Here is a 16,209-nt window from a genome sequence, read left to right on the forward strand (position 1 = left end):
CTCGGACAGAAATGACAACTTCCTGCATTTACTTCATTTCCGTCCGTGACTTGCTGAGGTACACGCTAGACTAGAATAAAATGGGTATGAATATAATTTAATTTCAGTGAGTGATACGTGCCTCCTTTGCCACAAACACACACAAACACATACACAAGTTTATTTTTGACTCAATCCTACATGAAACGTCCTGGTACTCCAAATGCTTAATAAAACCAAATGTGGATTAATCCGCCGCTGAAAATAGTCCCCGATAAATTCTGGCTGAACTCACGCTTTGATGATTTATGTATTTTCATGACAATTACGTAATAATATAATATGAATAACGTTATTCTTTTTAAATATTTAGATTGACGAAAACTCTAGGTTCACCTCACACACTTCTCCAACCTTTAAAAACATCTTTAGATTAAATTTAAACATTTAGCTTTTCTCAGGCATAACATGGATCATACAAGCAGCCCAAGCCTTAGTGTTCATTATTTAATTTACAAATTATCAGCATGTATATGATCCAAACCCCTTTTACGGGTTTCTGTGCAATTTTGGACAAAATACTGACATGTAATGCGAAGTTCTAGCATTTACAAATGTCAATGTTATGGAGGCCATTGTTGTATTATAAAACGGTGGAAGCCCATAAGAGACATAGATAGATAGATAGATAGATAGATAGATAGATAGATAGATAGATAGATAGATAGCATTTTTTATTTTATTGTCATTTTAAAATGTATTTATTTTTAATGAATGGTGGTTATTTATTTATGTGATTCCTTATGGGCCTCCACAATGGTTGCTCAGATGGAGACAATTATAAGTAGTTTTTTTTTATTTTTATCTGCAATAACTGCCACTGCTGCTCTGATTTTGATCAAACTAGGGGGATGGTTACTCTGAATGGTTTGAAGGTTGCCTTTAACACTAGCTTTTACTTGTTTACAATGATGATGAAGCTCTGGAGATACTTAAACGCTTCCAGTGGCTTTTGGTTGACAGATGAAAAAAAGTACAATAAACCACTAGATATCTCACAAATGATGTCCCAGCCTCTGCTCACATTTCACCTGTCACATTACTCTAAAATACAGCTCTCAGCTCACACATTCAGCTCTGTGTTAGCCCTTAAAAATACATGAAGCAGCTCTTTTACAGCAGCCAAACACCAAATTAATTTAAAGTCTCCTCAGGTTTGACCTTCAAACAAAATTCAGGCATTTGCACCCTGAGCTGCATCTCCTTTCATTTCAGATGATGAAACTACTTTTTAAAAAGCTTTTATGACATTTATTTATGCAAAGAAGTAATTTAGCTGAGCATTTGTTTACAGTTCAGCACCACTATTTTCAAAATTTCATACACTTCAATATAGTCCTAACTGGGAAAAGACTTCAAAGGGCTACAATATCCATATTTTAGCATTATACCAAATAGGCTGGAGATGATACAATTGGTGTTAAAATGTGAAACCTTCAAATAAAAGTAATTATTTTTTACAACAATTTACATATGCCCCATTAAATATGACACAATCCCTCCAAGCTACTAGAAAAATAATTCTATTCCAGTTAATGGGGTTATTATTAGAGAGTTTTATTGCATTGACAGCTGGCAGTAAAGAGGCCTGTGGATTTCCTCTGAACGTTATTGGGTCAAATTTGTGTTCACTACTTTATTTAAAACTGAAGTTGATGTGCTATATCTTGAAGAACCACACTGGGGGTTATGCATCTTTTAGATAGTTACCATTTTATAAATAATAGCCCTTTATATTTTGCCATTGGTTTCTATTTATTTCGATACAATATACAGACCTTAAGCAGCAGGATCTTTCCTATGTGTATTATGTTTCAAGCAGACTGCTTTTAATACTTAAGTACATTTTCTTGATTATACTTTTTCATTGAAGGACTTTTACTTCTTACAGTGTGGTATTAGTAGGCTACTTTTACTTAAGGTAATGATCTGAGTACTTCCTTCACAACAATATATACATACATCTTTCCTCATTCATTTAATAATGTTTTTCCTAACTTTTGCCATGCAGATTTGATGCATCTCTGAGCTCTGGGTGAAACGTGCATCACCTCTCCCATCTGCTGGCTACTACTGCTCAAGCGCATGCGCAATCCAGCTCTCCATCATTTCCAATATCCCAGTGTAGGAGAACCAGCAGAGGCAGATAACTAATAGGTAGGCTTCTTGTTCTTATTTTATTTAAGGTCACAAACGCATGGTTGCTCTTCTGTTCCACTGATTTAGCTCCGGTATGAATTCGCAGGGATACCCGGGTAAGAATGGACTGTTTACGGTTTTATTTGACGCAGACAGAAACGTTAGTGTCTGTGAAGCGTCTCTCTCTTCTTCTTCGCTCTCTGTGCAAACGCAATGGGTTTGCACGGCTGTTAGCTAGCATGTTAAGCTAACCCGTGCTAACTCGGCCTGGCCCTGGCCTTGCCTGGCCCCTTGGCTCGAAACCCAGCGCGGGCCTAGCTGCTTTTTACTTCGACAATTTGAAGTCGGAATCTGGTATGCGGGTCATCAATGTGTACGACCCCGGTTACGGTTCGCCAATTAAATGCTAAAACATTATTAGCGTAGCCAAGCTCGCCCTCTAATTCATTTTCGTTACAACAAGCTAGCTGACTAGCTAACTAACGGTAGCTAGACAGCTGACGCTTGGCATGCTAACCCCCAGCTAGTTCAGATGCTGTGTCCAATGCATCAAAAAACACAGTCAGACAAGACTGGTTTCGGTTGTTCATACGGCCACTTTTTAACACAGGGGGCCACAGACGATGGGGTTTGAGTTGCACGCCTCGCCTTGTGATAAACTAAACCTTTAACGCCACACAGTTGTCGCTAAAGCGTTAATAAAGCAACACTTGGCACAGTTGATGGGCAGTCTGGCTAATGTTTATTGGCTATTATTGAACGCTGAGGCTGCTATGGTTGCTTTGGTAGTATACACCAGCTGGTTGTCATGTTCTGCAGTTTGGGGGGGGGGGGGGGGGGGGGCTGGTCATCTCAACTTGTGTAGCTGTCAACTTTGAAACCTGCTGCAGGACAATATGGGTAATTTGTTCCTGAACCACCCTTGGCCAACTCCATGGGGTTACAGCAAGGTTTAAATGCAAAGTTGAAAATTAATGGATTTAATCTAGTCAGTTACTAAAAGAGCAGTGGTAGATGTTGTGATTTACTGAGAGAAGACCAGAACGTAACGTTACGTTTCCTTGGTCTTGTACAGTTTGTGCCCCACTCCTATTTTATCATGCCCAGAATTATACTCCACAGACAGTACATGCTTTGTGCAGGAATTGCAATGTAGTTTTCACTCTTGCATTATCTGACAACATATCACAGACCCAGGTCACTTTTCATTATATGCATTTTTAGAGAGACAATGACAAGTGTACAGCTCTTTAAAAAAAAAAAAGCATTGGGATCCATGCTCCTCAGTGTTCGGTGGATATTTGTGTCCTGGACAACTCTCTGTTATGCTTATTAAGTTACATGATATCAAACACTGTCTAGATTCAAGGTGACATATAGCATCACCACAGTTGGCTGATTCACCTGTGTGGCCAGAATCAATTTGTATCTTAGTGTTTAACAGCAGTCCAACGGATTAAAATACATTCTGATCATAATTCATCTGCCTAAACTTTACATGGTGTTTGCATGTGACAAATTAATCATGTTTCAACTCCTATTGAGGGACTGCTGAGTGTCACATTAAGGGTCAGTACTTTTAAATGTAAGTCCTTTAAGGTTGTGCTGGACTGAGATTTGGTTTTACAGGTGTGAAAAACACTATGTTCTCAGAGGTTTCAATTCTAATTCGCTTTGTTCATTTGGTAAGAACTAAGGCTCTGCGCAAATCTACTACAACATTTGCTGTGTTCATCCAGTTTACCAGCTGCTGTACCAGCAAATAGATAGAAAGTTTTTCTTATTCTGACCATAATGAGTCAAGACACTTGCTTAGAAAGACCTCTGTTACAGACATAAGCTCCCATCACTCCCATCATAACAGTAAAGAACTGTTAGGATTATGGGTGTGACAATACATGATACTGGGTTCACGAGAATGAGTGGAGATAATATTTTTACAGTATTTTTAAGAAATCTTCAGTGATGAAGTACATGACTGGAAAAATGGCCTTTTATTCGACTGATAGTCTCTAAATACAAAACACTACAGGTGCATCTTGAAAGGTTTTAACTAATTATCTTGAAATGAATGTCACTATCATGCAGTAAAAGCTGCTGCCCTTCTCCTACATCTCTCTCTCCTTGACCCTCTCTTGCTCCTTCAGTAGCGCTGGTTGAAACCAAGTGGCAACCTCTGAGGCTGAGAAAACAAGAAATTTGTATTGTCTAAACCTGCAGTTCCTCGAAAGGCCACTTGAGTCTGGCTCCAAAAGGGAGTCAATCGCCGTAGAATCCCATGTTAAACTTCAACTTCACAGCAGAAATAAACATGTTTACAGCCTGGTACAAAAAACTGTTTTGGTCTCTCCAGCTAATTTCCCTTTCCATGACAACTATAGAGGTGGAGATTTATTATTATTATTTATAATTATATTATAAATGGGATATTATTGTATTATTATTATTTTAATAACTCGTCTGTTTAAATTATATTGAGACAAAAAGTTATGCATTTAATTAAGGGCGTGGTCGCTTTTAGTGACAGATAAGAGGGTCTCGCCATAGGTGGCTGGCCGCTAGCTGTCTAGCAAGCTCCATTTGTCCTTTTTGGATTAGCCATAGCAGGCGGAAAAATATCGACAAGAAATATAGTCGCGTTTTAGTATTGTGAGATCTCGTTACACCTCTAGTTAGGATGCATTTGTTTCACTGTCAGCTGGTAAAACATAAGATCCATTTTAGTAATATCAGTACACAAGAGAAAGTAAAATACTTCTAGACCCATGTAATGAAATTCCACTGTGTCTGATCATATTTTTCAAAATGGACTAAGATCAAACATTTACATAAGTTGCCATTCTTAATGGACCACAGATTCAGTTACTTAAGCATCTTTGGCTGTGGTTCCGCATATTATTTGATGCAGTTTCTTACCTAAAATGTTTTTTTCTTTCAGAGACCTCATTGCTGTAACTGTTGAGCAGCTGTATTTGTCTTTTTCTGCATTAACTTTTTCCCCGAGTCTGCCTCTTGTTCCACATGTTTACAGTAGTGCTGCATCTTTTCCTCTATGTCATGTTGGGAATAAAAATGGAAAATAATTTTGTTGTTAATTTTTCATCTTTAACTTTGTAAAATAGAACAGATTCATCTTCCTATTTGGCACCAAATGTATGATGCTCACACCCTTTTTGCAGTCTTGTTTCGTATTGCAGACACCAGTGACTCTGCAGAGATGTAGTCAGACTCCACATTATCGTCTTTTAATTTTTAAGGGAATGTCTCCCCAACATTGATTGTGATTGAACAACAGCAGTACACACTGAGGACAAAATGAAGATTGGTGCAGCCAGATAAAAAAAAAAGTATAACATTCACCTTTGGAGTCAGATTTTGGCACTTAAATGCTACAAAAGGACAAATTTTGTTCAACTGCGGCACATTAATTGATTATTTGTTGACGGTTCCCTCCTGCTTTATTCTAATAGTGATTGCAAAGCATTTTGAAATGATTATATCTTCTAATTTCTGGTTCACCTTCTTGGCACATCACCTAAAATGTGACTTATATGCACACTGTCTCTTGAAATGCTACAGTGAGACTCTGCACGTGAGCTGTTGAATACTTTGTATTTGTAATACAGGTTTTGATGGACCTAATCTGCAAAAACCTTCCACTGGCTTGTTGATAACCAGTATTTTATCTCATGAAGTTGAATTTTTCCTTTTCATTTAACACATAAGGAAGACACATAGCTTTGATTTTCAGAAGGACTTTCATGTGTTGATGGCAGCCTCATAAACACTAGAAGGATGTATTATATGTGATCAGTCCATATGGTGCTGTGACATCCATTCATTCACTTGGTGATATGGCGTGATGATGGACTACGTATGTACTTAGATAACTGGAGTTACATCCAGGTAACTTGTATTTCTCTTCTCTCATTGCTGAATAGGACCTTTCTCCTATACAGCAGTTGTATCTGTTCATTCTTTCACTGACATACAGAGCAGCAGTCATGGCGAGTGGAGGTGGTGTTTCTGAGTGTGGTTACTTTTTTCATCTTCCTTAATCTTGTCTTCATGATTGGCATTCTCCAAGCTACTTGTAGGAGAAAACACAGGTGGTCCAAACTGGCAAATCTTCAGTCTTGTGTCCCCCACATGGACCCTTTGTGGCTACCTTAGACCTGACGTGTAGTTGAGTTTTGAGGCGACGTGCGTCCACTACAGCTTTAGCTACATGTGTAGGCAAAGCTTTGTTGTAACATGTTAACACATAATGAAAACACAGTGTTAGCAAGCTAGGAAACAGACAGGATGGGAGGGGCAACGTGGTTTATGGTCTCATTTTGTTTTGAGTCTTACTAGATCATCCAGACTGAAAAGAAATCAGAGTAGCTTTAAATAAATAAATAAAAAATCACCTTAAGATGCTTCCAGTGCAGTAATAATTGAATTCACACTGCATTTCTAGTGGGTTCAGCCACCTCTCTGCTCCTCTGTCTGTTCTCCTTGTGTCTGTCTTTTTTTTATGTTGTTGCTGTGGACAGTAAATGCAAAAAGGCCAAAAGAAATATCTTAAAACAAAAAAATCAGACTGCAGTAAAAGGTTAAAGATTACTAGGTGCTGTTGGTAATTTGTTCAGAGTTTGAAGGATGTGTGGAGACATGGGCAGTATACTGGTGAAAGCTGAGATTTAATTAAATTCATGCTTTCATAAAAGCAAAAAACAACGAGAAACCTTAAAAATGGAGGTGAAACATCTGTCACAACTGGAGACATCCTCACATAGCAACACTGCACTAAACACTTGTTTCCTCTGGCGTGAACCCAACAATAGAAATTATATTTCTTTGTTACCTCTACACATTCCAAAGATAGAGGTATGAGAAATATGAGGTGTTTTATCTGACAGGGCGCTGCATACTTCTCCTGAGACGATGAGCTGTGACTGTTGCTGCTGCGTATTTCGAATAAACAGCATTTGTTTAACTGCTGCCTGATTTTTACTGTGCCGCTGTTAGCAGTCCCCTCCTTACCTCACTTCCTCTGTGGTAGTGTTGCTGGGTTTGGCCTCAGCAGCTCACAGGGCAGTTATGAGTCAGCAGCACTGGTGGCTGAGAGGAGCCTTTACATGGAGCTCCATCACTCAGACAGAATTCAGCCTGATTTAGCAGCTTTGGTGGGCTTTACTGTTTGAAATTTGCTTCAGAGAGAGAGGGGAAAGTGCCAATAATACTGCGTGAAAATGGATTTTTATTTTGTTGTCTTTACATTAAGTCACATTTTCCTGGTACATTTATTTGATAAAGCTTTAATTTTTAACTAAGATGGGCCTTTAGGTACAAGTAAAGTTTTCAGTTGTAGTAAAACATTACTAACAATAATATTATTTCAGTGGTCAGTTTCCAGAGTATATTTATTTATAGACAAGAAAAAGGAATCACACTGTCCCATTAATCCATATGCATTTCTCTTCTGTTCTGCCCCCACAGAAACCATGGGAGCACCACTACCGAACTGCATTTGGGAACCAATATGTTGAACACCAATATGTTGTCCGACTGAGGGATGATATTCTGGGTGGCAAAAGACAAATGGTAAAAAATTAATAATAAAAGACTTTCTTAAGAAAATACAGCACGTGCCGAATCCTGGCCTTCACATTTCCACCCAGCATCTTCTCAAGTCGGATGGCTCTGAGTGACAAGATGCGGTAATGGATGTCCATGCACCATTCAGCACTGTAGCCATGAAGCAGCTCAAAGGGTAGGGTCTGCCGTGAGCTCGTCTCACCCTACCCGGCCACCCGCCGCCCCATAAGCTCCTACCGAGAGCAGAGTCCCACACTGAAGCATAAACCTGCAGCCTTACCCTTCTCCTCAACCCTCCCACCACCACCTCCACCACGGCTTTGGAAGACAAACATGACGTTCATTGCGAAGACACTGGTTGATGTCTGATGTATATACCTTTGAGGTGTTGAGCGTAAAACCAGTGGAGCAATGAATGGCGGAAAGGACTGTGAGGTGGGAGACGAGAGGCAGGCCGTCCCTGTCCAGGTCCCCATTGGCTGGCAGCGCAAGGTGGAGCACGGCGGAGGGGTTGCATACATAAGGTAAGAAAAACTTATCAAGTTTTAGCTGACAAGAGGGAAATCCATAAGGTGATCATTTTCTTGATCAGTCGGTTAACTATTTGTTCTACAAAGTACCAGAAAAAAGTGATGAAACTGGGAAAAAACCTTTTAAGGTTATGTAATCAAGTCCCTTTTGTGTCCATCCAGCAGTCAAAATCAAAAGATGTTTAACTTACCAAACAGAAATAAGCAGCAGATATTCACATTGTCAGAACTGGAAACTGGTGGCATCTGTAGCCTAAATTGAATGGGATTTTAAAATAAGTAGTGTATTACTGACATCCTGTAATGGGTTTGCATTATTTGGTGTCTTTAAGTTGCTCAATGTGCCCCAACAACTGTCAATTTACAGAGATATAAAATGTGGGAAGGTGGCACCAGGGATTGTTCCATATTGACCTCTGGTGCATAAAGTGGCAGCAGATAGATCAATAGCACAGATGTCATCAGTCTGGTATGTTCCTTTAAAATCACAGAGCACCATCAGTTTTCTTTAGCTGCTGCACATGGGTCAAGTTTGCAGGACATGACATGATGGTATCTTCTGATGTTCTTGCTCATTGTGAGGAGCTGAAGCTGCAGTGGAAACCTATAAACTCTTCACTGTAATGTATTTTGTTGCCCCTGCAGCCCACGTGTTTTCGCAGATGGGAACATAACTCATAAATTCTTGTAAATTTCAGATGTGGCTGGCACATTTCATAACCCTGTTGTCGCCTTTACAGAATCCACTGTACTGGTGCAGCAGGGACTAGTGATTTGGATCCGTAACCAGTCACTGTGTCATGTAGACTGGAAGTTGGTGTCTTTCCTGCATATGAGCATGTATTTAGGAACCACAATGAACTAAAGCAGTTGCTTGGTGACAGGTTTATTTTGGGTGTTGGAAAGAATCCCGTTTACGTCTGAGACCGTGGCCTGTTACTGTCACTGCACACCTGTATTTGCTTCTGTTCTTTTACTGTTCAAGTCTACATGTACATCCTCACAGTAGAAATGTTCACAGTTGTTGTGACTGATGGTTCAGTCGCCAGGTGTTTTGTCCACTTATCAGTGTATATGTCTGATTGGAACATCCACTGGTACATACTGTTCTTGTTTCATCAGTGGCAACTTTGAAATATTTCACTGGAGCTATTTTTCAAGTTTTCTTTGACTGTTGTGGGCACAGAGCTCCCTCTCATTTGTATTGCAGCTGGGACCTCCAGTCTCGCCAAAGAATATATAAATAAACCGATAAATAAAAATACTTTAAAAGGAAAATTGACTAGAGTGGATGAGGGTAATTTTCCATCTGTATAGTGATATGTCCACACTGACAGATATTGAAATACACATTAGTGCTCAGGTTGGATTAATCTATTGATTTTTCTGAACTGCACGAGATTGGGCTTTATCTTTAAAATGGCAGAGCTCAGTTGCTGTTGTCCGCTACCAATATGATACAGGCTCCTCCTTATAAAATGTTTTCAGTGATTGTTTTTAAGTTACACAGAGATTGAATTAAACTGTGGGAGTGTTTTACCGTTTGATTTCATGAGCACAAGCCTGTAAATGCTTCAGCAAAAGGTGCTGATGAGAAATCATTTCTGTGTCTGTCAGAGGAGCATTTCAGTTTGCAGTGGTTTCTTCTTCTGAATCGGGAATAATGTGCTGGGAGCTCTAAACCTATGTAATATTTAAGCATAAACAGATTCAGTTTAATGCAAATAGTATTGGTTTTCAGTCCAGAATCACTGAATGATTTTCCAAAACTTATTTCAATCAATGTAATCATGTGCTGCAACATATAATATCAGAGTATTTGTGCTCTGGAACTGCACCATCTGAAGTCTGTCCTCAGCCTCACATTGTCTCTGTGTGTGCAGTCCCAGTGGCTCGGTGCTGTCCAACTTGGAGCAGGTGAAGACCTACCTGCTGACAGATGGAACCTGCAAATGCGGCCTGGAGTGCCCACTCATCCTCCACAAGGTACTAATTTTGTTTGTTGATTTTACAGCTTCCTCTCAGCGTGGCTCCAGAATAATTAAAGGTGGAAGCCACAAAATGAAAATGAAATTAAAACACTGTTGTCCAAAATTACAGCTAAACAGCCTTGTATTATCAGGTGGCCTTTGTGTACTCAAAGTATTGCTTTTAGTCTCGTCATTTTTTTTTTTAACAAGTCTGATTCATCCGCTGTTCACTGTGAAGGACAGGATGTAAGCCATGTGTCATCTCAAACATGCAGCAGGATTGTGCTTTAGTTTGGGGATCATGTGTCTGATCCTGTTCCTGCTGTTTTGGGTTGAAATGAAGTGTATCATTTAAAAGTCACATAATTAAGGAGAACCACTGTGTTTATTCTATGCCATTATTAATCTATGCCATAGTTTGGATTGATTTCTTTTGGTATCAAGTGAACACAAATGGGAAAACATTTCATACTACTTGTACAATTTTAAGGTTTGTTAGTTTTGAAATTAAATTTATTTTGCACAAATTACCACTTAGCTTCATTTGGTAATTGCCTGTGAAAACTGACTGGCATCCAGAGCAGATGTGGTGATGCTGGTGATCAAGAAACATGCACTCACTCAAAGTCATTGTTAAATGCTTCTTCAGACTGAGTGCTAGTTTAAGTTAGAGGTGACAGGTTATTGTTAAAGTGATGCTCATGTTTTGGTTGAAATCTTCTTTTAATCGAAAAGTCATTTAAAGGTGGTTTGTCCTTTATGGAACATGGTGACTTTGGTCAAGTTGAGATAATGTCAGCTATGATGAATTTCAACAGTGACCAGTTTTCATGGTGGAAAACAGTGGGAAAATGTTCGTTCCTGCAGCATAATCCCACTCGACTCCATTTCCATATGCTCAGGTTGTATGAAATAAATCCAAGCTGACTGCTTCTGCTCTGTGAAGGACCAAACTGTGAGGCATCCACTGTATCGCATTACACTGGGTAATCCGACCCATGATCCTTCTCGAAGCTAAATTTGTCCCCAACACACCATGTCTGTCAGGTCAGGCCGTTATCAGACTGATAGTGTTGTATGGGAAAACGCTGATCTCTGCTCTGTTATTTATGTTTTAATAAAAGCAGATGTAAACGATCCCAAATCATTGTCCTCCCTCCATTCCTCCAGGTGCACATTAAATTGTCACCTGTCAACAGAATAATGATTTAAAAACTGGTTATGGTTTGATTCTGTTATTGATTTGACCCATAAGTGTAAAGTAAGATTTGATTCTTTGCCACTCTGAGACATTATGTACCGTATGTATAACCATCATAACACATACATTACCATCTTTACATACATTACAGTCTGCACTCTTTAGGCAGCACAGGCCCGAGAGACGAGTGCAAGGAATTGTTATTGTTACTGTTATTCACATAATGTTCAAACATTCATGGGTTGTGTGCTGCACTTCTACATGGCACCGCAAAGGGTTTAAGCAACTTGCCCTGGGCCTTTGTGCGTCCCTGTGGGTCCACGGATTTAGTGCAAAACCATGATATTAAAGCTCAGTGTTATCTTTGAATTCATGATCACTGTTTGTAGTCAACTTTCAGTACATGACCACAGTAATACTTTTTCAAAAATTCTGAATGACTGCTAGCAGTTCTATGCATCAATACAAAGAGAAAAATGACATTATAACTATGAATCTGTTACTATTAATATTATTTTAAAATAGCATTTTTGATAAATGTATTTTAAAACAGCAAAGCACTTATCTTGTTCCTCAGGTATTCAACTTCGACCCAGGGGCAGCTGTCAAGCAGAGAACAGCGGAGGATGTGAAAGCAGATGAAGACGTCACCAAACTCTGCATTCACAAGAGGAAGCTCCTGGCTGTGGCCACGCTGCACAAGAGCATGGAGACACACCCGCCTCTGACGCTGACCAGTCCAGGAGGAGGTACAAGTGCATGGAAATTTCAGTGTTTCTCATGAAAATTCTGACAATGTACACAGTTCACTGTAGCATCTGCAGATACACATTTTATTTTCAGATGACATGCTTATTTTTAGTCTTGTGTTGTAGAGATGAAGCAGTTTGGTAAAGTACTGATATTAACCAGTTGGTGATTGGCATTGTTAGCCAGCCACTGTGGCTTGTAAATAATGACTTCCCTGCTGTGCCTATTATTTTGTCCAAGGTATTGAAAATTATTTAACAAAGGTGCGCTTCATTTTTCAAGGTACATCATCTGTGGTCTCTGCTCACTCTACAACTCAACGAGCAATAAGGACTAAACCCCACGACAGCTTGCCTAATGCTGTTGGGCCGGACTGCAAGAATCCTTTCAAGATGATGATGGCAGCTGGACAGCAGCAGCAGCAGAGGCTGTATCAATCCCAAGAGATGGGTGCACCACACCAGCCAGAGGTCTACTCTGGATACCCAAGGTCCCAAAGGCTAGGCAGTGGGGATCCAGGCCCCAAATCTCCTTACCGGGCTGGGTATGGAGGCATGCTGAGCCCACCTCCCACCAGTGCTAAGCTGTACAGAGATGGCTCACAGTCTCCCAGCACAGACACTCTGGGCAGTCCTGAGTGCTTTCCAAGGACCAATCCTTGTGTTTTTCCAGCAGGCGGCAGTCCTGGCTCAGCTTCCATCCACGGGAATACTAGAACACCTCTTTCCCCTCCCAGTGTCATGCTTCATGGCTCTCCTGCAGGCCAGTCATCCTGTGCCATGACAGGAAGGACTAGTACGCCCCTCTCCCCGACGGCCACGGCCAAAAGTCCTGTCATGAACATGAACATGCCACGGGGGAACTTCCCCCCTGGTATGGATATGCCCCGTGTATCATTTCACCATAAAACACAGCCCCCTGTGCACCCTGTCCCACCCCCTCCATCTATACCTCCATCCTGTGCCCTTCAGAAAAGGCAGTTGACCTCTGAAAAAGACCCCTTAGGTATTCTGGGCCCCATCCCCAGCAAACCAGTCAGCCAACCCCTCAACCCCTCCAACTTCCAGCCTAACATCCACTCTCAGGTACCAATGATGAATGTAAACATACCCCCTCCTGCCATTGTCCCCTTGCCAAGCAACTTACCTTTACCCACAGTGAAGCCTGGGCCTGTGGGGCATGGTGGCCATGTTCAAAGGACTCAGCAGGGTGGTCCAGCTTCTTCCATGTCCCCATCCCCTGTCACTTCTCCTGTCCACATGACTGGGCCTGCCCTTGGGAGAATAGAGGCCTCACCTCATCGCTCACGCTCATCTTCCACCTCCTCTGACCACGGGAACTTTGCAATGCCTGTGGGACACCAGGCCCCATGTGGCACCATGAAGGTCCCTCCTCGTTCCCCCAGGTCTGCCATGGGATCTCCCAGGCCAGCCATGCCCTCCAGCCCCTCCGCTAATAAAGGTGACCCACTCCATCAGTACAAAGACTCCCAGTTGCTGCCCGGGATGGGAAGCTCGATTGGCAACCAGCAGCACAGCAACTCCATGTACTCACCCACCTCTTCCTCCTCGTCATCATCATCTCTAGCAACCCCCAGCGCTTCCCAGAAGGGCCACCCGGGACTCCTGGGGATGCCCCTCAACCAAATCCTCAACCAACAGAATGCTGCTTCCTTTCCTGCCAGCAGTCTCTTGTCAGCCGCAGCCAAAGCACAGCTAGCAAATCAAAACAAACTCAGTGCTGCTGGCAACAGCACCGCTGGCATGGCTGCTGGTGGTGTTGGTATGGCAGGCATGGGGACAGGTGGCGGAGGTAATGGAGGGGGTGGTGGGCATCCTGGCTCTATGAGCGGCCCTCGAGGCATGGAGGGACACAGCACTTTAAACCCCATGCTCCCGCCGAACTCCACCATGCTGCTCAACACTCCTGAGGGCCAAAGTGGTCGGGCGGCCCTGAGAGACAAGCTCATGGCCCAGCAGAGAGACCCCATGCGCAAAAGGAAGCAGTCATCGGGCAGTGCTGCTGTAAACCATGACAGCAGTAACAACATCGTCTACAACATGCTCAACAAACCAGGCATGGGAGGGCCCCACATGCCGGGGCCCAGTGCCACTGAGCAGCTGCGAAAAGTGGGTCGTCTTGGAAACCTTCCCCAAAACACCTCTATGGCCCAGCTTCTTCAGTCCATGAGCTGCCAGAGCTCCCACAACCTGAGTGTGAGCAGCCATCGCCCAGGTATTAGCCCCGGCCCAGGTCCTGCTCCTCAAGGAGCTGCCCAGCTGCACTACAGTGACGGCACAGTCATGGTCCCTGGTGGCCCTCAGCAGAACCTCCTAGCCCAGCAGAGGCTGCGGGTCCCAGGAGAGGCCATGCAGCACTGCCAAACCATGGACACCTCTGGGGGCCATCTGGGCCCTCGTCCAGGCCAGTTTCCTGACATGATGGCCCAGATGCAGGCCTCCTCCATGAGTAACTGTGGGCCTATGGGGCCAGGCGGTGGACCAGTGGGCCCTGATGGCATGCCACTGGGACGCCCCAACACTAACCCCCCACCACTGTCCCATCCTGGCCCTCATCCCTCACAGCAGAACCTCCTTCATGGTATGGGCCGGACTACCATGATAGTTGTGCCACATGGAGGTGGTGATGGAGGCTGTGCACAGACCATTTCTGATGCAGGTGAGACATCAGCTCTGCTCTGAAACTAGCCTTCCATTATTTGTTTAAGCCTGGAAGTTGTTCCAGTTGTGCATTGTTGTACTGTTCTGAAATATGAATATAGGCTTGTGGCTGGATGAAGATGAGGTTTCTGTGGGTTTGAGGGGCTTAACCAAACTAACCAAAGGATTTAGGAGATAGGCCCCAAGCCTAGACATGTCGGGCTGCTCCAGTATCTCTGGGCTAATGAGCAGGCCCCTCAGCTAATTGTCAGTCAGGCAGTGTTTCTCTTTGTTTTATTTGTATGCTAGCATCAGTCAGTGGTGTAAGAAGATGGAAATGGGATCTGCATCACGCTTTAAGGGAAATGGCCCAGATAGGGCGCTCTGAAGAGCTTCTCCCAGCTAGCTGGTCGCTATAGTAACAATGGACCCTGAATAGAGACCAGAGTGAAGCCTTTGATGAGGGTTTGGGCCTGTGTGTATGTTTGAATGAAAGCGTGTGCATGTCTGACTACTTGTGTGTTTCTGTTTACTTGTGTGCATATGAGTGACTGTGTGACTGTATGTTTTTGTGCGTGTGCACGCATTCGTGTTGGCATTTGTGTGAGAAGACCTACATCTTACTCTCTTCTCTGCCTGCTGTAGGGCTGCACTATTAGTTTATGTATTCATTGTGCATCTGTGTGTTCTCATATGGTTTATAATGGAGATATCACTGAGGTCTGCTGCAGGCCACCTGTTCTTATCAGCTGGTGTCCTGTTATTCTGTATTTCTCTTCAGTCAAGTTATTGAAATTCAGGTGGTCTTGTGTAGGTCTGGAGCTAGTGTGACGTTTGTAGGGATGGGAGAAAAAGTTTTGGTATTTACTATTTTGATATCCTCCCATTGCCTCACAGAAATCATTTCAATCATAGATGTTATGTTCTGCCTGGCATGAAACATATTCCACATAAAGTCCCTTGATTATGCATATGCGATTTAGGCAGTACCTTATTCCAATCCCTGGACTTATTTTGGCTTGGTTAAAAAAATGGAAAAAAGATTGATGTGTAAACAAAGCCATGCCAGATTTATATTTCTCATTAAAATTGCACCAACATGCAGCCAGGTCTGATTCAACACCACACTGAGCACAAAGGGAAGCAACCTGTTGCCTCATCCTGTTGCTTGTTACGCCTTTTTTTATTATTCATTCATTTATTGTATGTAGCCAGATTTTCGATGATTAACTTCTTTTTGGGGAAGAAAGCAAAAATGTGTTTATATACAATATTTTATTCCGGGGGGAAAGCACAGAGAGTGTGCGATTAGTGGGGGGGGGGAACACAGTAAGACA

At 42.3% G+C, this 16,209-nt stretch overlaps 1 protein-coding gene across 1 annotated transcript in view; it reads left to right on the plus strand.

The window, feature by feature from the left end:
- The first annotated feature begins 2,042 nt into the window (after window positions 1–2,042).
- LOC109955678 (methyl-CpG-binding domain protein 5) overlaps window positions 2,043–16,209 on the plus strand; it is a 23,237-nt gene continuing 9,070 nt past the window's right edge. Inside the window, 5 exon segments of the mRNA XM_020592081.1 lie at window positions 2,043–2,196; window positions 7,663–8,285; window positions 10,175–10,277; window positions 12,040–12,211; window positions 12,495–14,891. Coding sequence (XP_020447737.1) covers window positions 8,173–8,285; window positions 10,175–10,277; window positions 12,040–12,211; window positions 12,495–14,891 — 2,785 coding nt within the window. The 5' untranslated portion in view covers window positions 2,043–2,196; window positions 7,663–8,172.

Source organism: Monopterus albus, unplaced genomic scaffold (assembly GCF_001952655.1).
Source record: "Monopterus albus unplaced genomic scaffold, M_albus_1.0 scaffold16.1, whole genome shotgun sequence".
Classification (NCBI taxonomy): Eukaryota; Metazoa; Chordata; class Actinopteri; order Synbranchiformes; family Synbranchidae; genus Monopterus; species Monopterus albus.